This window comes from Cricetulus griseus, chromosome 2, assembly GCF_003668045.3.
Source record: "Cricetulus griseus strain 17A/GY chromosome 2, alternate assembly CriGri-PICRH-1.0, whole genome shotgun sequence".
NCBI classification, from domain to species: Eukaryota; Metazoa; Chordata; class Mammalia; order Rodentia; family Cricetidae; genus Cricetulus; species Cricetulus griseus.
In genome coordinates this window covers 454,563,778-454,586,666 of record NC_048595.1, presented here as the reverse complement: position 1 = coordinate 454,586,666, position 22,889 = coordinate 454,563,778, and the positions used below count along the sequence as shown (strand labels likewise).

Genomic DNA, 22,889 nt, shown 5'->3' with positions numbered 1-22,889 from the left:
CGTTTAGACAGAGGGCTTCCTCTGTGGATGGGATGGCATGTGGATGAGATGAAGCTGTGCTATGTTGGCACAGGCTATAGTTGTAACACCAGGGTGGCTAAGATCTTTAGCTCTAAGCCTGGGTTACTGGGCTACATATCGAGTGCAGAGCAGCCTGAGATACATAATGAAATCCTGAGTCAAAAGAAGAAAAAGCAGCTCAAAATGATCCAAACAGAAGGGTTCCCTATTTTATAAGAGGTGAACAGAAGGCGTTCTGGGATACAGGTTATGTCTGGGGATAGGTATTTTTATTCTGCTTAATCATATAATAAAGAAATTATGTATAATAAGCAATACTGGAGGCCTCTACCACTCACTGTTGAGATACGTCTAAGGACTACTAACAACTGTTAGAAAATAACAAACCTGTGGGGACTGAAATAGAGAAGAGTGAGTGTCCTTGGTCCAAGGTCAAGAATAATCTAGATGACTTCCCAGCGTGTCTGTGCTCTATCTGGATGTTATGGCTTCATACTCTGATCTAAGAACAGAGATGTAGTAATAGATGTTCTGTTGGGAGATGAACTGTGTGAAGGATCATGGGTAGTGTGAGACAGGTGGTATGTGCTCAGGGCTTTGATGGCTGGTGCCATAAACTGTATTCACTAACTTTTCTGGTTGCTGTGAAAATAATGCCTGATAAATCTGTCAATGAAGGAAAGATACGTTTTTGTCTGGTGGCTTCGGAGGATACATCCTGCAATGGTGGGAAAGGCATGGTGGCAGGAGAAGTCAGCCCTAAGCAGCAGGAGTGAGAAGCAGCTGGTCACATTGTGGCGGCTGCCCAGGAGCAGACAGTGCCAGGGTGGAAGCAGAAGTGGGTATGACACCCCAAGCTCACTCCTAGCGCCCATTTCCTCTAGCTAGGTGCTATCTCCTGATGATTCCATAACCTCCTAAAACAGCAGTGCTAACTGAGGACGAGATGTTCCAACACACAGTGTGTGTGTGTGTGTGTGTGTGTGTGTGTGGCGTGAAAGAGGAAAGTGAGTATGTGTGAGTATTTGTCTGAGTGTGTGTGGGGGAATTCAGTTTCAAACCTTAACACACAATCACCTTGAAACTGGTCCAAATCTCGAAATTGCAAATTCTTTCTAAAATGTTTGATTACATTTTTCTTTTGAACACATAAGGTGTGCATATAAGGGTGTGTGTGCCATGGTAAATGTGTGGAGATAAAAGTACAACCTGTAAGAATTGGTTTTCTTCTTCCATCATTTGGGTTCCCGAGATCAAGCTGAGGCTGTCCATCAGACTTGACAAGCAAGATCCACTCAACCACCTCCCTGATCCCTAATCTGTAAAATTTCTAAGGGAACCAATATTTCAGAGAGATGCAGACATTGAAACACCACCGTCAGGACAGGGATGTTTCCCACATCTCAAGTCTGCCTTCCATCTTGATTTTATCATTGGTTGTTTTGTGGATCATGATCACAGATACAAATTGAACCTTGTTAGCTAATTGCCTCAACAGAAGTCCCAGTGCTCTGATTGGCTGGCTCATGTGCCAGTCCCTGAACTATTTGGAGGAGCTGAGACACCTGATTTGTCAGGCTTAGGAACTTGTACACACCTAGAATATGGTCAATTCCACCAACCCAGAGAAGTGAAGGGGGCAGTGCTTTAGGAAGTGGCTGGGAAGAGGGAGTGAGAACCGGTCGCTGAGATTTCAGGAAATGGCATTTGAACACTACTGCATCAGACTCAGAGCCCACACTAAGGATATGCCAGAGCCATCCTTATCTCCACTTACAAATCCCCATGAAGAGTCCAGCCCACGGAGGGCTGTTTAGCTGTCAAATTCCTCTTCCACATACCTCCTCATTTCACTTTGCTTCTCCCTGACCTTGAGTCTTAACTATATAGCCTTAAAACCAAATAGAATCTGTCTTATTCAAATGCCAATTGTGATATTAAGTAACTTTCACTAACATTGGCATAATGGATACGAATCAAAAGCGAATAGGAAACATGACCTTAGTCTGTCTCATGCTGCTATAATAGAACACCCGGCAGGGACACTTAATAAAGAAAAGAAGGACCTCATCTGCCCAGCCTCTGGTGCCTCCCAACATGGCAGAGGAGCAGAAGGGAAGCATCCTGCTCACAGGAGAGCTGACTCCATGACACCAGCTTTAACGACTTCCGCATGCGGGGGTGTACCTCTGGTCTTATCCCCATGAGCTGCACCTCATACTTTTACCTCCTCAGTCACCATGCTGAGACCAAGTTGAACAAACCCACACAAACCATTTTTTTTTCTTGTGTGGTTTTTTGAGACAGGGTTTCTCTGTGGCTTTGGAGGCTGTCCTGGAACTCACTCTGTAGACCAGGCTGGTCTCGAACTCACAGGGATCCGCCTGTCTCTGCCTCCCCAGTGCTGGGATTAAGGCATGCACCACCACTGCCTGACTCTGGGGGTCTGTTCTTCTAAGCAATGCTTTTGAAGCTTACTCTTTGCATCTGAAAATTCAATAGTGGGGTTTTGTCTCTTCCAATGTTAATGCCAGTCTTTCTGAGGTAGAAGTGGTTTCTTCAAATAAATCTTATAGAGCTCAAACTTGGAAGTTATGGTGTGTTGTTGCTTAGAATTCTATTGTTATTTTTAGCAGATAATTTCATGCTTCCCAGACATTGTAAGGGACCACGAGGGGCTACATGCTGTTGTTATATAAAGTAACCGAGGGCTGGCAAGATGGCTCAGTGGCTAAAGGTACTTGCTGCCAAATCGACAACCAAATTCAATTTCCAGGTTCTACCTGGTGGAAGGAAGGAACTTATTCCTGGAACTTTTCCTTTGAATCCCACATGTATACGCAAGTACGTACACACACACATATACACAGAGACTCTCTCACACACACACTCATACACACTCACACACAGATTCACACACACACTCACACACAGAGATTCACACACACACAGACACACACACATACACATATATACATACACACATACACACAGAGACTCTCTCTCACACACACACACTCACACACAGGATTCACACACACACACACACAGACACACACCCACTCACATACAGAGATTCACACACACACAGACACACATACACACTACACACACATGCACACACATACACACACACTCTCACACACACACAGAAACAAAGACAGAGACAGAGAGACAGAGAGAGACAGGAGAGAGGAGTGTTTCAGTAATGAAACTTTACTTAGAAATGTAATGAAATTGGGATTTCCAAATTCCAGAATGGAGAAGAAGATGAGCTATTCAAAAATCCAAACTCTGATCATTGAAAACGGTAAACGAAAGGCATGACATTTGGCAACGGCAGTCAGGGGTTGAAACAGAGAAACCTAATTACGCAGACTAACAGAAATGATGTGCTGCTTCTGTGACTGGTTGGCTAGACAGGCATGTGGTTTCTAACACACGCATTGAGGGTGTCCTTTAAGTTAAAAATAATGTAAGAAAAGTGAGCTGTGGCCCTGAGAACACAGGAAGAGCAGGGCCATTCTCCTGTGCTCATCTCTGCCCATGCTTGTTTCTCACGACTTCATCTCTCGAGAAAGAGAGGAAAGTGTGCTACACACACACACACACACACACACACACACACGCGAGCGCGCGCACACACACACACACAACACACACACACACACACACACACACACACACACACACACACACACACACACACACACACACACACACACACACACGCACACGCACACGCACGCACGCACACACACACACACACACACACACACACACACACACACACACACACACGAGCGCGCGCCCCCTGCCACCCTTGCCTCTGAAAGCCCACAACACTGTGGTGTTTGAAAAGCCAAGCTAAATGTGAGGCTAATGACTCCGAGATCAATATCTTCCTCTGACCTCAGACAGAGGAGGAAGCCGCTGGGTAGCTAATGGGCCTTGGCTTAGAAGGTACAGCAGGAGCTGGGTTCTTCCTGTAGAACGGAGGACAGAGACCTCTCTTAAATCACGTCAGGTAACAGTGGTCAGACTGTGGGGTGTGGCCCTGCTGACACAAGAGCTGAAAAACAAGAATTCGAGAAGCCTGCTTGTATAGTAATTCAACTCCAGCCCGTGTGAGGGCTGCTGCCTGAGTCCATCTCCTTAGTGACCCGACCTGGGCCTTCCCGCTGGACTGCAATCACTGTATGAGAAGGTCCTCCCCTCCCTTCTGATCCTTCTCCTTTTGTTCTTGCCTCTTCTCTTCTCCTTCTGTTCCTTTTCTCTGTCTCCCTAGGACTTGCTATACAGCGCAGACTGGCCTAAATTCAGGATCCTCCTGCCTCAGCCTCCCCAGGATTACAGGTGTATAACATGTTTAGCTTGATGGAACTGTTTGGGAAGGATTAAGAGGCAGGCCTTGTGGAAGGAGGTGTGTTCCTGGGAGCAGGCTTTGAGGTTCCAAAAGCTCGCTGAATTCCCAGTTAGCCCTCTGTGTGCAGTGCTTGTGGATTGAGCTGGGCGCTTTCAGCTACTGCTCCAGTATCACACCTGTCTGCCTGCTGCCATGCTCTCTGCTGTGATGAGGAGATTTGGACACATTGATAACTGTGTCCAGACTCTAACTCTCTAGACTTGTGACCCTCCAAATTGAATGCTTTCTTTTGTAAGTTGCCTTAGTTATGGTGTTTTATCACAGCAATTGAAAAATAAGTTGGACAATGCCACTAGCCACTAGCCATCTTTCCCTGGAATTCCAGATATTTCCATGTTTCAAGTGAACCTTCAGATTCTTAACGGATGATTGTAACTCATTGGATATCTTTGAAGGGTGTCTTTTTAACTATGGAGTGACATCGTCTATTTGGCTGTCTTAAAGGACGGGTACAGGGTTGTGAGTATTTACTTTTCTGTACAGTAAACATAATGGCTACCTGGGCTCACACTCCTATTTTTGATGTAAAGATTAAGAGTTCAACCTGGCACGGTGACACATACCTTTAATCTCAGTGCCCATGGAGAATCAGGTGGATCTCTGTGAATTTGAGGGGTGATCTACACAGCAAGTTCCAGGCCGAGTGGGGCTACAAAATAAGTCCCTGTCTTTAAAAAGAAAAAAAAAGGATTTTTTTTAGTATGCTGATGAAATTATAGTCTAGGCTTAAACAATAGCACCATAGCAGCAAATTCACTTGGGAGTAGCTCTTTTGACAGGTTGTGCCATTGAGTCCCCAGTGGTAAAGATCCACTTTTTAGTGTGTAATTTTCCTTAGCCATCAACCTGTCCAAGCCCCCTGACACAGAGTGTCTCCCTCCATGCCATCTGCTGGTGACTAATGGGAGGTGTTTAGGCAGAGGGGCAGAGCCCTCTGATGAGTTACTGTCTCCCTCTTGAGAGCAGATCATCTAAGGTGGAAGTTCAACTCTGTCCACTGTCTTTTGCCATCCCCTCCTCTTTCTGCATACCTGGCCCAGACCCAGAGCCTTGCCAAGTTTGTTCTTCCAAAGCAAACTCTTTTTCTTTGTAAGTAAGTTACCCAGTCTCAGATACTCTGCTACATCAATAGAAGATGAAACTTAAAAGAGAAACAAATAAAATGACATGTATGCATATGAACAGTTACAAAATAAATAATACTAACAGTAATTGACTACTTACAAATGGCAAGTATTATGATCAGTATTCAGGAATATTATCTTGTTTGATTTTTCACAGTGTGGTAGGGCAAAGAGTTTGATTAGCCTCATTTAAAATACTTTTATTTGGCTGGTCATGGTGACACACACTTTAGTCCTAGCACTTGGGATGGCAGAGGCAGGTGGATCCCTGTGAGTTTGAGGGCAGCCTGGTCTACAGAGTAAATTCCAGGACAGCTAAAGATATGTAATAGACTGTGTCTCAAAAAACAAAAATGTATTTTATATGTATAAGTTTTTTGCCTGTGTGTCTGTGCATTATGTATAGTTTAATGCCTAAGGAGACTGGCAACTGCCAAGCCATCTCTCCAGTCCCTTACTGGCCCCGTTTTAATTAGAGTTGAACTTAGCCCTAGACTCTTGATCCAGATGCTATTGTGTAAGGCCATCGTACATGAGGTAAGAGCTACTGAAGACAGAAGACATCAAAGACACTGTTACAGCACTGAATGATTAACCATTTGCCCTAAATGATAATAGCAAAAATTTTTATTCTTTTATTGTGGTAAGATATGTCTTAACAATCATTAGCACAGTCCAGTCATGTTAAGAATATTCACGCCCTTGTACAATCAGTCTCTAAAACTCTTTGCATTCTGTAAGACCTAAACTTTACATTCTTCCCTCCCCATGACCCCTGGGAAGCACACCCTGTCCCCATCTGTTGGGTAACTCATGTGGGTAGAATCACATTTGTCTTTTAGTTTTATTTCATTTTGAATTCTCAAGGCTCATCTCTGTTGCAACATGTATTAGAATTTCATTTTTATAAAAAGCATTTTATTTATTATGTAAACAGTGTTCTACCTGCATGTGTGTCTACAGGCCAGAAGACATCAGATCTTATTGCAGATGGTCTTGAGCCACCATGTGGTTGCTGGGAATTGAACTCATGACCTCTGGACGCCCAGCCAGTGCTTTTAACCTCTGAGCCATTTCTCCAGCCCCTAGAATTTCATTTTTTAAAACAGGATCTTGCTCTGTAGCTCTGGCTAGCCGGGAATACTCTGTGTAGACCAGGCTGGCCTTGAATTTGTTAAAATCCACATGCATCTGACTGAGTGCTGGTATTAAAGGTGTGCACCACCGTGCTCTGCCTGTTGCTTTTTTCAGACAAGGTCACACTATGTATCCCAGGCTGACCTGGAACTTACTGTGCCGCTCAGACCCTTGGGAGCTGGGGTCATATTTGTGAGCCTACTGATGCAGGGATTGGGAACTGAGCTCCCTTCCTCCCAAAGAGCAGCAAGCTCTCTTAACCGCAGAGCCATCTCTACAGCTCCCATTCGTTCTTTTTAAACATTATTTGTAAGTATGTGTAGTTGTGTTTGTGTGTGTTTGTTTGTCTCTGTGCTTGGGTGTGCAGGAGCTCAGGTGGTCAGGGCCACCAGATTTCTCTGGAGACAGAATTACAGGCAGTTGTGTGCCTCCTGATGCCAGGAACTCGGAGTTCTAGGAACTCGGAGCCTCCTCTCCGGCTCCAGCCCCCTTCCCTTTTAAGGCTTAACAATATTTGACTGCAGGCAAATATTGGTTACTTTTCCTGTCGCTATGACCAAGTAACTGACAAACTCAGTTTGAGGAAGGAAGGAAGGGTCTGCTTAGACTTGAGGTGATTCAGCCCATCATGGCTGGGGAAGGCTTTACAGTGGGGGTTGAGGAAGCCAGGTGCACTGTGTGTGTAGTTGTGTGGAGAGAGGCAGTTGTGGGTTCACAACTTGCTTGCTCCTTTCCCCCCTTTTTCACCAGGCTAGTGGATGGTGCCACCCACATTCACGTTGGGTCTTTAATCCTTCAGTTAAACCTTCCTGGGAACACCCAGCAATGTGTTTCCTAGGTGGTGCTAAAGCCAACCAACTTCATAATGAAGACTAGCCATCGTGGTACCATATACCTAGTTTTGCTACTTACTTATTTGAGGGTGAGCACTTGGGTTGTTTCCATACTTTGGATATTGTGAACAATGCTGTTATGAACACAGATGATCTTATCAACATCCCCCTCTCCTGGGGAAAAGAACTTACTTGCTCTGGTAGAAAAAAAATCTTTAAAAAGTATGCTTCTGTGTATGTGTTGGTATATGCCCTGACATTAAAACAAATAAACAAACAAACAAAAATCCGGTCATGGTCTCAAAATGGTCAGACACTTCCAAAGGCTTTCTCAAATATCCTAGATTTCAGTTTCCTTTTCACTCCCTTCTCTTCCAGTGGTTCACACATTAGGCAATGCTTGTGCGTGTTCGTTTAGACTTTTTACACATTCTGGACTAAGACTAGGACTCTAAATCGATCATTGGCCATGTTTTGACTAAGTCGTACAAAAAAGTCTTCATCATCTTCAGGAAAATCTAGACCCTTAACTTCTGTTTAAAAGACATTTGAACAGAGAGACAGAATTTGGTTGTGGATATAAGGGACCAAGAAAACCAAGTCTCAAAGGATATAGTAATACCAAATCATTTCTGTTAAATGTTTGGTTAAATAGAATTAAGTGTCTAATGAATTATATCATTTAGTCCTCATAGATGACAAAGGTGAGTTGGATTGTTGCTACTTTATGAATGAAGCCATAGAGTTTAACTGTATGGCCACACAGGGCAGCAGAAAGCTATGGTGACCTAACACTTCTTGTGCTGCTGTACAGAATGCCATGAGCAGCCAGGCAAGGTGTCAAGGAAGGCTTCCATGTTCATTGATATTTTTCTGTCTGGTTGAATTTCCTTCAAGAACAACTGCAGTTGTGGTGGGAACATTGCCAGCTCGGAGAGTGACAGGGGCTCTTCTTGCCTTTGCAGCCAACGGAGAGCGATGGGATGAGCAAAAGGACAGGGTCGGAGCAAGGACTCAGGATGGATCCAATGGAAATTTAGTAAATCAAGAGTTTTTAGAGGGCGGATAAGCTATTCAAGGTTGCTCATGTATGTCACTGAAACTTGGTGTGCTGTGGAATAATAACTCTTTTGTACACTGTGAATATGTATTTGCTCTCATTGGTTAATAAAAAGCTAACAGGCCGGTATCCAGGCAGGAAATATAGGTGGGACAGCCTATATTCTGGGAAGAAGGGTGGAGACAGAGGAGTTGCCAGCCAGATGAAGAGGGAGCAGGAGATGAAGTGCCATGCTAATAAAGGTATTGTCACCTAGCAGAGCATAAATAAGGAATATGGGTTAATTTAAAAATGCAAGAGCTTGTTAGTAATAAGCCTGAACTATTGGCTGAGAATTTGTAAGTAATATTAAGTCTCAATGTGTTTATTTGGAAGTTACTGGTGGGATAGAAACTTTCACCTACATGATCAAGGAAAGAATAGATGTCTATCCTTGCCAGATGTATGCATTGCTATAACCCTTTGGATAAACAGTGTCATCTATATTAAAAGATTCCTTGATCTGGTGGTCCTGCCACCGTATGCCTTCCTGTGGAAATTAAAGTGTCCTGTGCTATAAATAATGTGCTCAAGGTTTTTTGCTGCAATGCTAGTTGCTGCTTTAGAAAAAGAAGCATGTAGCCAGGCGTTGGTGGCACACGTCTTTAATCCCAGCACTCCGGAGGAAGAGGCAGGCGGATCTCTGTGGGTTTGAGGCCAGCCTGGTCTCCAGAGCGAGCGCCAGGATAGGCTCCAGAGCTACACAGAGAAACTCTGTCTCCAAAAACCAAAAAGAAACCAAAAAAAAAAAAAAACCAAAACCAAAAAACAATTATGTAGCACTGTGTTAGAATTATTTTTTAATTACTTTATTTTATGTGAACGTGTATTTTGTCTTCAAATATCTTTGGGTGCTGTGTGTGCCCAGTGCCTGGAGCCTGCTGAGGCCAGAAGAGAAAGCTGGATCTTCTGGGAACTGAAGTTAAAATGATTGTGAACTGCGATGTGGGTGATGGGAACCAAACCCAGGTTGTCTTCAAGAGCAGCCAGTGCCCTTAACCACTGAGCCATCTCTCCAGCTCCAGAATTCTTATAAATGCTACTAATGATCACGACAAGCTGAATATTTGTAAGAAATTGGGGAATGACACGGCACCTGGCAGGCCATGTTGGTACCCTGGTCTATCTAGCGGGAGATGAGGTAAACTTCTATTTACATGCCATCAGATGATGTAATTTATTGCATAGGCACACACACTGCCTCTAATGTAGGAAAGATAAAGAAAATCATAGTCTTCAAATTTGTTTTTACACATGGAGATTAGTACTCTGGTTGAAGCTACTTCATCTGGTCACACGAAGAAAAGAGTTCAAGGTACTTTTTGCAGCGCTTTTCCGGCTTTGACCATTTCAGGCGATGCTTCAGTTCACCTTTTGTGGGAACCTTGCTTTTTCACAGAAGTGTTACAGACATGCTACAGCGAGAACCTAGGTGTAAATCTACAACCACACAGTTGTGTGTCCTGTGATTCTTCTGACCTGGACTCAGGTAGTTATCATCTCCATCCCCATCTATTAAACAAGTGCACCTTCTCATTTCTACCCTTGAACTATGGTCATTCTGCAAACAATGTTTCCGGGTCCTGCCCATCACAACCCATTTTCTGCACCACTCAGGTATTATAGCCAGGAGGTAACATGATGGTGGCAGTTGGGTGCTCATAAAGTCTTTTTGGTGAGAGCTGGAGAAGCAGGCTTTAAACTTGGCTCTCTGGGACAAGACTGTGCTAACCCTACTGGGCACCCGTGCTGCGGCTGGAATTGACAGTGTTAAGACGCACATCTCTGATCCAGAGACCAGGAAGCAATGCTCATTGTTTCTCGTAGTCATGGCTCTTGTTGACCTTACAACAGTTAACTACCTCTGGATTCCTAGGAAACTAGCCAAGGTATTTTAAGTCTTTGTGTTCTTGCTCCAGCAGAAAAATATCTGGGAGAGACAGAGTAATGATCTCTGAATATGTCTCCTTGTTTGACGCTGTGATGGTTTGAATGGAATGTTCCCATAGTTCTGGGCATTTGAACATTTAGTCCCTAGCTGCTGTTGCTGTTTGGGGGAGTCTTAGGGCGCCTGGCCTTATTGGAGAGTATGTCCCTGCAGGCATTGTATCATTTTGAGTTTGCTCTCTCTGCTTTCTGCTTGCAGTTCAAGATGGAAGCTCTTAGTTTCTGGCTCCAGACACCACACCTCTGCCATCATGGATTCTTATTCCCCTGGAACCATAAGCCCAAATAAGCTCTCTTTTATAAGCTGCCTTGGCCATAACGGTTTATTCACAGAAATAGAAAAGTCACTGATACAAGAACATCTGATCATCAGAATCTTAGCCCCTCAAGCTCAGGAAAGAATCACCAAAGCGTTTGAGAATGACAAAACTGGGCCACTAGTTGTGCTGTCTTCCTAGTTCTTCTCTCTGGCCATACTTCCCTACTGATCCCACAGTCTATGTAATGAGCTACTGAAAATACACAGCTTACTGAGAGTCCCTATGACACTCCCCATTTTCCTAAATAGTAGATGATTTCATCCACACCCATCATCTCAGTCACCATGCATGCTCTGACTGAGATCGGTTTCCCGTGCAGGTCTCCTGGTAGAACATCCCATCATCTCAGTCACCATGCATGCTCTGACTGAAATCGGTTTCCCGTGCAGGTCTCCCAGCAAACATCCCATCATCTCATTTCTCCACGAATGTCAAGAGCATCTTTGCCACTGTCTAGCCTCCTGATCGTTCCATCCCCGTATCCCAGCCCTAACTCTTTCCACGAACGGCATCCCTGCCCATGTAAAGCAGAAGATGTCGGGCTAGCCTTCGCTGCCTCTGTTTCCCTTCCCACCTTACTGATCGCCACCCTAACCAGTAACACATTGGTTATTGATCCTACATGAAGTGATTGTGGTTTTCTGCATCTCCACAGTTCCTACCCTGGTTCAGGTCCACTGTCATCCTCTGTCATGGGTACTGTAGCAGGTCATCAGCTGGCTCTCCACTCCCACTCACTGTAACCGTCTCCACACTGCAACTAAAGAACTTTCAGAGGTCGCTCCTAAGGCTCCACTGTTGGGTGGGAGAGACGGCACGGAGATTAAGACTGTGTACTGCTCTTGTGGAGAACCAGAGTTTGATTCCCAGCACTGTGTCATGAGGCTGTAACTGTAGCTCCAGGGGATCTGGTGCCACCTTTTGGCCTCCCTAGGTACTGCGCATAAAGACGTATACACACACAATTGTGAAAAAGACTCCGTTTTTAAACCCTTTGATGGTTTCTCATTTTCATTTGATGTGGAGCAAATCATTAGCATGTTTTAAAAGAGTCTAGTTTTCCTCTGAACCTTCAAATCAGTTATCACTGACCGCCTTATGCTCTAGAATTCTCATTTCGTCTCTTTACTGAAATCTGAAAAAAAAAAAAAAACAACTTAATTATTCCACGTTTGTCCCTATGGGTTGAATGTAAGCCTGGTGGGTAGGAACCATTCTCAGCATTAGTCCCCAGCATCTCCCACAATAGGAGGCATTTAGCAATATTTTAAAACTTAACACTAACAACGTGTCAGTACTGGGCACTGTTCCATGGTCTTGTGTAGTAACCCATTTAATTCTTGTGACAAATCTGGACTGTAAGCCTTATTGTTTTACTTGGCAGATGTCAGATAGGCAAAGGAAGATGTAGGGAGTTGCTAGGATCCCATAGTGGAAACCAGGACTTGAACCAGACAGTTCAGATCTAATGTTTGTGCTTGTAACTGATTCTCTGTTGTTAGTCTTAATGTTTATTAGCAGCACAGCCTTCAAAACGTTCATGGATTCAAGTAATTCGGGGAACTGCTCATAAACAAATTCGTTGTTATAGAGCACTTCTATACTGAAGGTTAAGTTTACTTCTATACTGAAGGAATACTTTTGATGGATTGTCTGAGCCGGGATATTGCAGTGTAGTCCAGGCTAGCCTCAAACCTGCAATTCTCCAGCTTCAGCTTCTCAATTGCTGACACATGTATGCACCAGCATACCCAGATAAGATAGGTGTCACTTGTACAAACACCTTGAGAAAATATATCAAGCCCATAGAGATAATTGGTCTAAAGGTGAATACAGTTGCAATAACAAAGTTTTAGTATCTCTGAGGCTCATAAAAATTTAGAGTACTGTATTTCTGTATATGTTTATAGACATGTATTTAATGATACTAAAAAGACTTTTCTGTGTGGTCTGAATCAATCTAAGGAGCGAACAAACATTAGGTTCCATGTTTTACCCTTCTGTTAAACAACAGAAGTTGATTAGTTTTCAACTGTTGCCTGGACTACTGGAGTGTCATCTATGGTGGCTGTGGGAAGATTAAAAACACAGAATCTGTGGCTGGAGAGATGACTCAGTAGTTGAGGGTACGCCCACACTGGGCAGCTCACAACTGCTGCAACTCCCATTAAAAGGATTAAACACTCTCTTCTGGCCTCCTCCATGGGTATCAGTCATGCACACAGTGCACATGCATACATGCAGGCAGTCACACATACACATAAAATAAAATCATTTTAAAAACATAGAATGTAAAGTTGGGCACTGTCCTCCTTCCTGGGTTAGTTCTAATACTGGCGTGAATGCTCTCACCTGTTTCCATTTCCAAAGCTGACAGCGGAAGTAACCCTTGCCCACGGTTATAAGACCAAATAGTGTGATGATGTTTTTAAGAGTTCTATGTACTACAAGAAAGACACTAATAAATGCCAAAGCGCAGGTCACTTAAACAGCGTGCTCTTTATGAGCAGTGGGTGATTCAGGAGCAGCACTCATGTCCCAATAGTAACAGAAGATGAGTCCTAACATGTTGTATGTGTTCCGAGAGATTATTAGCTATTGAGATTCTGACAGCGCTTCCTCCTCCTCCTCTTCTTCTTGAGACATGGCCTGATATGCGGAGGTGGATGGCCTGGAGCTCATTATGTAGACTAGGCTGGCTGAGAACATAAAAGACCACATGCCTCTCCCTTCCGAGGGCTGGATTAAAGAGAGGCACCACCATGCCTGGCTTCTCATAGTTTTTAAGGGTATACGTACACGATTTGCTTATTTATTTATTTATTATTTATTTATTTTTAGTAACACCAAGGAACACTTGATTCCAGTTGTAAATGACTTAGACAGGAAGAAGTTTCTGTAATTCACCCAATTCAGGTGGGGGTGGGGGTGGGGAAAGTTTTCCAACAGCAAAATGTTTCTGAATGTACAAACAATCAAAAACCCAAACCAAATGAGTGAAAAATAACCCCCCTTTAATGCATTGTGGATTATCACTGTAGCCTGTGTTCTGTGCATGTCATCTTGCCACATATGTCTAATGATTTCTGCCTGAAACACCGAGGCTCAGATGTGAGATGGCCATGTTGTGAACTGCAGTGCTTTTCACTGTAATTTTCTAGCATTTAAAAAAAGGCTTATTGTTTTTAGTTATGCACACATGGATAGGTCTGTACACGAGTGCAAATGCCCTCAGAGGTCTGAGGCATGGGAGGAGTTACAGACATCTGTAAGCAGCCTACCATGGATGCTGGGAACCAAACTCAAGTCTTCTGCAAGAGCAGTGTGTGCTTTTAGCTGCTGAGCCAACTGCTCTGCCTTATAAACATACTGGCTTATTAAGGAAAAAGACTTAATATTTTCCTACTATTGTTTCTTACCAAGTGTCAAATTTAAAAAATCTTTGGATTGCATCCTGTTAGAATGTTTGTTTTTAAAAACTGCAGTTTGGGTTACTGACTTGAATTTCAGTGGAAAAAAAAAAAAGCCCCTAAATAAATTTGGCTGGGGATTAGGATAGAATTTCCAACTATTTCTGAAATGTTTCCAAACCTATTTTTTTTTTTGCCATTTTGCACTAGGTATTTATATGAAATGATTTTCTGCATTGGTAATTAGAAATCAAAATAGCAGTCAACTCTAAAATTGTTGAGTCCAGAGGCATCAAATATTTAGCCAAGAGTAATTTTTATGGAAAAAAGACGAACAACCGAAGCTATCTCATTTGTATACAAACTTGTTTTTGTCTTAAATGGATAGAGTTTTTGGTCTGTCTTATTTTTTTTTTTAACACACCAAGTAAGGAGTGTCATTCCTTAAAGTTCTTTACAATCTATTATCAGTGTTTGCTTTGTACCACTATTATGTATCCTAGACACCCAGAGTGGCATTAAAAACTTCTCAGCTGAAAAGGGGCAGTGCACTGAAAAAGTCTTAAGCAGCTGTGGTACCCTCAGGGGTGGGGACGACCCATTCCAACCCTGGCGTCCTGGGGAGTCTAGGGTGCTTCTTGTCGCCTGGAGCTTCCTTAGAGATTTAAATGCAGGCAGCACCACAGGGCGCAGCAAAGGTTTATTTATCTGTGCATGTTTTACAGCGCATCCATTTGTTGTGTTTGCTCCTCCTGCCAGCCTCTCTGCTGCCTGGCCTGCTTCTCCTCGCGCACAGGCTCTGTCTCCTCAGGGGAGGCGGCCGGCACGCTGGGGGCCCGCCCGCTCGCCCGCTCGCCCCTGCCCGCGGGCTCCCGTTTGCTTTGGGGCGGGGTGCGCGTTTCTAGGTCCGGCTCTGCTCGGTTGCGGGTAGACGAGGGAGGGAGGAGGCCGGCTTGGAACCCCGGGAGGCCCGAGATGGAGGGCCCCGCCGCCTTCCCACCGGGACGCGGGCCCGCGGAACCCTTCTCCTCCTCTCCCAGGGCCGACGAGACGCCCCGGGGCCAGCCCGAAGCCAGCGACCCCGCCCGCCCGCAACGGACCGGACCGCCGCCTCCTTCCCCGCTCCCAGCAGCCCCCGCGCGCAGGCCCCGCCCTCCCGCCGCCCGGAGCATGCCGGGAGCCGAGGGCCGCGGCGCCTTCCTGACGGCCTCTCGTTCGGAATTCCGCTCGGAACGCCGTGAGGCCCCCGCGTCGTGGGCGCGCCAGCTCGGCACTCCGCGCTCGCAGCTCCCGGGCACCGGGAACGACGCTTCTCGGCCGGGCGCCCCGCCCGCCCCGCCCCGCCCCGCCCCGCCCCGCCACGACTGACAGCCGCACGGCGCCGGGAGCCGCAGCCCGGGCCGGGCCCGCGCAGGCGCATTAGCCCCGCCTCGTCCCGGTCAGGCCCGGAGGGCGGGCCGGCGCGCGGCTCCGGGCCGCGGCGGCGCGCACGTCGGCGCGTCCAGCCCGTCACGTGTGGGGAGCCGAGGCCGGCAGTGCGCGCGCGCGGCCGCGGCGGCTGGTGTGGGGTTGAGTCGGTTGTGACACCCGGAGCTGCTGGCGCGACAGGCGGCCCTCGGAACCCGCGGCCCCGGCGGCAGCAGGCGCGGAGCTTCGGCAGTCCCGTCGTGAGCCTGGCCCCGTCCTAGGGCCCCGCCGGCGCCGCCCGCCGCTCGCCGCCCGCCGCCCCCGCCCGCCGCCGCCAGCGAACCGCCGCCGCCGCCGCCGCCGCCGCGGGCGCGCGCGCCGCCGCTCTGCGCTGTCTCCGATGGCGTCCGCCTCCGGGGCCATGGCGAAGCACGAGCAGATCCTGATCCTCGAGCCGCCCTCCGACCTCAAATTCAAAGGTGAGCCGGCTGGGACGCGCCCGAGCGGGGCCCGGGCCGGGGCCGGGCGGGGGCCGGGGTCGGCGGGCGGGCGGGCGAGCGTCTGGGCGAGGGAGCGAGCGAGCGGGCGGGGCGGCGGCGGCGAGGCCGGGTCGGTCGGGCCGCGCTCCCCTCCCCCACGCCCGCGCCTAGCGTCGGCCCCGCTGCGTCCTCGGCCGGCGCCTCGCTCTCCGCCGCCGCCCGCCCGCTCGCTCGCTCGGGCTGCGGAGGGAGGGGAGGGAGCCAGGGCGCTGCGGAGGGCTCAGCCCGGCGCCGCCGCGCGCCGTCGCCATCTTGCAGCCCGCGGGGCGCCGCGGGGAACCCGCCCGCGCCTTGCTCGCCCACCACCCGCCGCCGCGCCGGCGTCCCTTGCCCCCGGGCGTTGCGGGCGGCGGCGGGAGCTGCAGCTTCGCTCGGCGTCTGCGGGCGGCCGTCGGTGGCCACGGGCGAGGCGCGCAGGGCCGGGCGGGGCGGGCGCGGGCCTGGCCCCGGGTCTCCCGGGTCAGGTGCGGGGCTCGGGGGCGCCCCAGGCCCCCAGCGCTGTCGGGCTGGGACTGACCCCGGGCGCTGGCAGGGCCCCAAGCGCGCGGCGGGAGGCTGCGTGTGCGTCAGCTCGGGGTTTGCAGCGCTCTAGGTCGCGGGTAGCGGGTCCCCGGTGTCACCCGGGCTCCCAGCCCCGGGGTGCGGGGAGGGCGGGGGAGCACGCCGTCTTTTTTTTTTTTTTGCCGAGGGGTTCGTTCTCGGTGTCGGCGACTCGAGCGTTTGCGGTTTCCCAGCATACCCCGAGAAAGCTGATAAGGTGCCACGCCGCGCCGGGGCTGCTGACGGTGGAGCACGGACGGTTCAGATCCAGGGCCCTGGGCGTCTCCGTGTGTGTGTGGGTTTGTGGGCTACGTAGCGGGGAGAGAAGCTTGAACCGTACAGCGTACTAATTTTTAAGGTTTCCTGATAGGATGTGGAGCTAAAAGGACCTGCTCCTCCCTCTCTTTAGCTAATACCTGGGGTTTTAATTTTAGGAACTGTGATGAGAACGATTTCCCTTGGGTTGTTGCATGGCAGTTCTAGTATTAAAAGAAACAGTGAGTCCATGATTGTGTAAGATTGAGTCCGAATGAAAATAGCTGGATTGTCCCCGTGGGAACCATTTTTAAATTATATTTTAAATAGTTTAGGACTTACAAAGATTTTGATGTTTTGCTAGCAGTACTTCCTACACTGCAGGTGTTCGGTGCATTTACAGGTTTCTCTGAATGGAGACTTACAGGATTCCTCATTTGACAAGAGCTTGATTTTTTAAGGCAGGGCTAATTAATACCTTTGAAACTAGGGGTGGTCAACCACGCTTCTAATCCCGGCGTTTTGGAGGCCAGCCAGGAACCATGGAACGTTTGAAACAAGACTGGGTTACATAGACACTAGACAGTGCCTCAGAACCTCAGATACTTTGCGTACATTTTGCTGCAGCAAATTTCTGTTGCCTGATTTTTGGAAGGGGGTTGGGTGGGGGTATGCAGAGAAGTCCTTCAAGTGTTTGTACTAAAGTAGTCATCATTAGTTGAAGCGATTTAATGTAAATCTTCATGATGCTGTAGTTTGCTTTCCCCTTTGACAGTTCACGAGGAAATTTTCTGAACTGCATAGCCTGTGTGAAAAGCATTTTAGGAGGCAGGTTTTAAAAACCAGAAGAAATAGTGCATTGTGCTTTATCCACTCGTTTCTTTCTGACGTTAAATAATTCCAACAGGCTATTGTGTTATCAAAATAACAATCCAAGACTAGTGAGGGAGACCAAAAAGATGATATAAATGGTGTTTGAGGAAAGCAGCTTTTCTCCGAAGGAATGAATCTTTTAAGGGAAAAGGTTCTTGTGAAGCGGCCGGGGGCTGGGGAGAGTTATGCAAAGGGAGGGGTAAATACTGAGGAGAGGAGACTTCAGACTTAAAGTGCAGGTCCTTGTAAAGGTGGGCCAAGCAGAGACGATAGGGAGAGGGCGAAGTAGGAGTGTGACATTTGGGGTTTGGCGCTTTCCTCCTTAACGTTACTTTGTCAGTCACAGATTACTCTGTACAATGGAGACGTCTGTCTTTAAATGCACAGCTCTACACTAGTAGGGTGATTTAGGATCCAAGTGTGCATCCTTTGGTGACTATATCAGAAATTATTTAACTGATTTTTTTTTTTCATTTAGTGTAGGTTGTTTACGCTTTTTCCTTTGCAAAATTCTTTGATTATTTGGTAGGTTTATTTGAATTATTTGGATTCAACATTTATGTTGTGATGGTACCTTCAGGAGTGACTCATTCAACCATTCTGAGATTGACAGTTCTCCTTTAACATGAGTAATGACTTGATAAGAGTTATTACTATTCACGATTTTGGAAAAGCAGGTATATTTTTTTGTGTGTATCTCCATCTTAGTAAAATTTTAACTAGCAAAATGTAGAAAACCTTTTATGGTTGTAGAATGAATTCTGAAGCATACCTTTTAGTGCTTTTGTGCATAAAAAGATCGTAAAACATTTTTTTTGACCCTACCAGCAATTTGACTAGTAATTTAGATTTGAAATTAGATGTTTCATGGAAAAAGCTTTTTTGTCCTTAAAGTTTAATGTATTACAAAATTTGTTGTTTAGTGTAGCATTTTATTTTTCCTAGATGATAACTGTAGGGAAATTTGAAGAAGAAAGGTTTGCAAATGTTAAAATAATTCCAAGTGTATTCTTCCTCCTCATGGTAGGGAGTACCAGATGAATGGAGAGACCTGTGGTAGGGCCACTGTCAACTAGCAGTTTCCCATCTGAGACAGGGCTTCTGTTGTCTAGTCCAGGCCCGGTTTGGACCTCAGGACAACCAAGAGGATCTTGAATTTTTTAAAATTACTTTTATATCTTTTTCTTTTTGGATTTATTTTTATTTTGTATAGGTTTTTTTCCCTGCAGGTATGTATGTGCACTACTTGGGTGCTGGGTGCCTGTGAAGGCCAGAAGAGGATGTCATGTCCCTTGGGACTGGAGTCACAAATGATCATTAGCTGCCATCTGGGTTCTGGGAATTGAACCTGGATCCTCAGGAAAAGTAGCCAGTGTTCTCAACCATCTCTCCAACCACCTCTTAAAATTTACAAAACAGAACAAGATACTTTGATTTGTGACAGTTTTGCACACTGCCACAGTTCATACACAGTGTGTCTTGATTATTCTGTGTTCTACTCCATCTGACCCCTCCCCCACGTTCCCCTCCCAATTCTCGACCTCTTTTAAAACAGATTTATTTGTGCTATTTATAGGTGTGTGTCTTCAAGTGGTTTTGTGTACATGAATGCAGGTGCCCTTGGAGGCTGGAGGTGTAGGACTCCTGTAGGACTCCCTGAAGCTGGAGTTACAGATGGCTGGTGAGCTGCCTGATGTGGGTGCTGGACACTGAGCTCAGGTCCTTTGAAACAGCAGCCAGTGCTGTTAACCAGCTGCTTAGCCATCTCCCTGTGCTCCCACTGCCTTAAAAAGAAGTGTGCTGAGTGTGTGTAGGTGGTGCTGTCCACGTCTTGTTGGTGTGAGGCTGTCCTCAGGAGCACAAGAAGCCCACTAGCTGCCACCTCCTTTCCCCTTAAAAAAACCTGACTCCCTTTCTCAGCAGAGGTCAACTGACTGGACCATGTGCAGGTCTTGTGACTTTGGAAGTGCAGTGGCCCTGCCATGTCCCCAGAAGGCAGCATCTCATAGCACTCTTCATTTTTTTCCCGCTTCCTCTTTGATATCCTGTAATCCTTGAGGGGAGTGTAGCCCATTCAGGACTGAGCACTCCCTGTCACTAATCTTAGCACTTTGGCAGGTTCTGAGTCCTGAGTTAATGATTGCTTATTACAAAAAGCAGCTTCTCTGATGCAGGGTGATGGCAGCAATTATGTGCATAAGCAAGAGGTCAGCAGGTCAGCAGTGTGAGCATTTAGTAAGACAGCAGTAGTGGGGTTCCACCCAGGGCCCAAGAGCTCTCCAGCAGTGGGCTTTTGACCAGGGTTACAGTCTCAGATCAGGGTTCAAATACAGCTAGAAACTGATTGGTTACTCCCATATTAGTCATGCCATTAATGCACCAATGGGCGTATCTTGATTGGCAGGTTGGCGCTGTAGCTTGTAGGGTCCAGTGTTTAGTATCTATGGATATCTTTTCTTCCCAAGTGACCTGCATAGTTTTTTTTTTTTTTTTTTTTTTACCTCTTTTGAACTGATTTCTTTAAACCATCTCTGTTTGTAAACTTGTTAATTTTGGAGTTAATTCAATAATGAATTTGTTACAAGTTAGTGTTGGAACTACAATTGTAAACTGTCCTTGTTTTTTGTGGGGCAGTTGTAACGGGCAAGATCCCAGTTTTCAGATGAATGAAATGTAGGGGAAACTTGACAATTGGGAACTGAGATTCCAATCGTAAGTAGAAGTTACCTAGAGCAGCATTTCTCAATCTGTGGGTTGTGACTCCTTTGGCAAACCTGTTTCCAAAAAACATATTACAATTCATAACAGCAAACTTAGTTATGAAGTATCAATGAAAACAATTTTATGGTTGTGGGTTGCAACAACATGAAGAACTCCATTAAAGGGTCACAGCATGTAGGAAGCTTGAGAACCAGTGACCTAGAGGAAGAAAGGAAAATGTAGGGACAGTGAGTATTCTGTGGTAGGGGCCACCTGATGTCAGTCAAGCTGAAAGGCTTCCAGGTGGCGGCAGGAGTAGAAATGACCAAGGTAGTTCTGTTTTGGTAGGTCAAAAGTTTCATCTTTTGTCCTAAGCCACTGAGGGATTGTGTGTGTACTTTAATTTGGGGGGTGGACAGCGATAAAGGTGGGCTATGGTATTTTGTGTTTTACTAAGGACCACTTAATGGTTGCCATGTAAATTGGTATTAGAAGTGAGATGGCAGTTGGTGTCGGAAATAACGAAAGGTCAAGATAGATGTGTGCACTGAGAGATTGATAGATGGAGTTCGTAAAATGGGAGAATGGTAGTACTTACTGTTTACTGAACTGAGAACACTGGCTGTCTGCTAACATTTTCTTTAGGGTGTATGGGAGAAGAGTAGGAGGAAGAAGACCAGGCTTTACTGGTGTGACATGTGTGTTAAAACTAATGCCGAGGTGCCAAGTAGGCATTTGGTTTTTTAGTGTAGCGCAAATTCTGATTGGTCTTAATAATAATAACTTGGAGTCAGCTATCAGGGCGTGAAAGCTGAAGGATCAGAGAAGCAGAGCGGCCAGCCACTAGAGAGTTCGTTCTCACCTCTACCAGTGCTCAGTCCAAAAGGGTGACCTGTCCTCACACTGCCTCTCTCTCCACCCAGCCTGCCCCTCCTGTCTCTACCTCCTTAGTGCTGGATAAAAGATCTGTGATGTCAAGTGTTGGGATCACCTTTGTGTGAGCTGTTTCTCTTTTAGACTGATTTGAATCTTGTGCAGACCAGGGTGGCCTTGAACTCACAAGAGGCCTGTCTGCCTCTGTCTCCCAAGTGCTGGGATTAAATAAAGGTGTGTACCACCACTGCCTGGCCTCTTTGGCTAGCTAGTGTGGCTAGCTCTGTACTCTGATCCCCAGGCAAGCTTAAGCTTGATTTATTAGATCATAAACAAAATATCACCACATGTAAGCATATAGATGTGGATTAATTGAACTTCTGGGGGATAATTTTACCTGTAATTGCATTTCTCCTTAAAAAAAAAACTTGGGTCTTGTAGCAATTGGGTTTCTCACCTGCCTGTTGCACGTGCTGGTGTTTTGAACTTTCACAGTTCTAAATAATGAGAGCTAGGGTATTTTGTAAAGAGTTGACTATTTGTAGAGTCAGTGATACGTGTAGGGTTTTTTGAGGGACATTGCTTTTGAAGATTTGTGGCTGCAGTATCAGAAAGTCATTTAGCTTGGCTTGTTGCCGTTGATGGCACAAGCTTATAATCGTAGTACTTGGAAGGAAGGCGGAAGGAAGCAAGGGAATTTGGAGTTGGAGCTAGCCTGGGCTACATGAAACACAGTCTCAAAAACAAACAACAACCACAACAAAACATAAAAAGGAGGTGGGAGCTAGGAAGATGACTCAGTGAAGTGCTTGCCTTGCAAGCATGAGAGCCTGAGCTTGGATTCCTAGCACACCTCGGGGATCCCTGGGGCCTGGCTGGCTAGTCAGTCCAGCTGAGTTGATAAGGTCCAGGCCAGGGGCAGATTGTCTGAGAGGGAGTGGATGGTGTTCCTGATGACACCTGAGTTTATCTTGTTTCCACATGCCTGCATGTGTGTGCCTGCTTTGTGTACACACACGCGCATATGAAAAACAGCAGAAACCACCTAAAGTCATTTCAGTCAGGTAGGGAAATACAACAGTAGAACCCATCCCTCCCCTTTATTTCTAAGTTTTGCTATTGTGATCAGCTGTGGTCCCAAAAAAGAAAGGGAAAAATCCAGGCATAAATAGTTCATAAGTTTGCATTTGTGTCCTGAGGGTAAAATCCAGCTTTGTCTTGTTCCTTCTTGCCAAGGGCCTGACTGTCTGTTGGACCAGTTATTTCCACACTGCAAACCGGCCCACCAACCAGTTCCTTAGACAGTTTCTTACCAGATTGTCAGTATCACAACACTTGTTTTCAAGGTGCCCTTACTTTATTGTTACTTAAAAATGGCCTTTAAA

At 46.4% G+C, this 22,889-nt stretch overlaps 1 protein-coding gene across 2 annotated transcripts in view; it reads left to right on the top strand.

Moving 5' to 3' along the window:
- The first annotated feature begins 16,046 nt into the window (after positions 1-16,046).
- Positions 16,047-22,889, top strand: part of Vapa (VAMP associated protein A) — a 33,755-nt gene continuing 26,912 nt past the window's right edge. For both annotated transcript variants that reach the window (XM_027397760.2, XM_027397759.2), the window contains exon 1: positions 16,047-16,203. In XM_027397760.2, coding sequence (XP_027253561.1) covers positions 16,125-16,203 — 79 coding nt within the window. In that variant the 5' untranslated portion in view covers positions 16,047-16,124. The remainder of the gene's footprint in view (positions 16,204-22,889) is intronic.